This window comes from Penaeus monodon, chromosome 23 (assembly GCF_015228065.2).
Source record: "Penaeus monodon isolate SGIC_2016 chromosome 23, NSTDA_Pmon_1, whole genome shotgun sequence".
Lineage (NCBI taxonomy): Eukaryota > Metazoa > Arthropoda > Malacostraca > Decapoda > Penaeidae > Penaeus > Penaeus monodon.
Genome location: NC_051408.1, coordinates 41,491,786 through 41,492,038, shown reverse-complemented (window position 1 = coordinate 41,492,038; position 253 = coordinate 41,491,786). Strand labels below are relative to the sequence as shown.

Here is a 253-nt window from a genome sequence, read left to right as displayed (position 1 = left end):
GCAACAACACATGAACACCCTCACCTGAACTTTTTATCACACTCAGCCGTAAAATTTTCAGGTGTCTGCTCGACCCTCACAATTCCTTGATAAACACACACCAGCTCCTGCTCGGAAACGCCGTACTCAGGGGCTCTGTCTTCGTAGAGAGAGAGAAACAGTTTATCTGCTTCTGTCAAGGGCCTCTTGTTAGCGCAGGTGAACTGGTGGCCAGAGAGGGGAGAGGAAGGCTGTTAGCGTAGGTCTGTACGGA

General features: G+C 50.6%; 1 protein-coding gene across 1 annotated transcript in view; it reads right to left on the bottom strand.

Annotated features, from left to right (window-relative positions):
• Window positions 1-253, bottom strand: part of LOC119588087 — a gene marked incomplete at its 5' end in the record, with an annotated part of 20,276 nt that overhangs the window by 11,452 nt on the left and 8,571 nt on the right. The window contains 1 exon segment of the mRNA XM_037936796.1: window positions 25-203. Within this exon segment, the coding sequence (XP_037792724.1) occupies window positions 25-203 (179 nt within the window).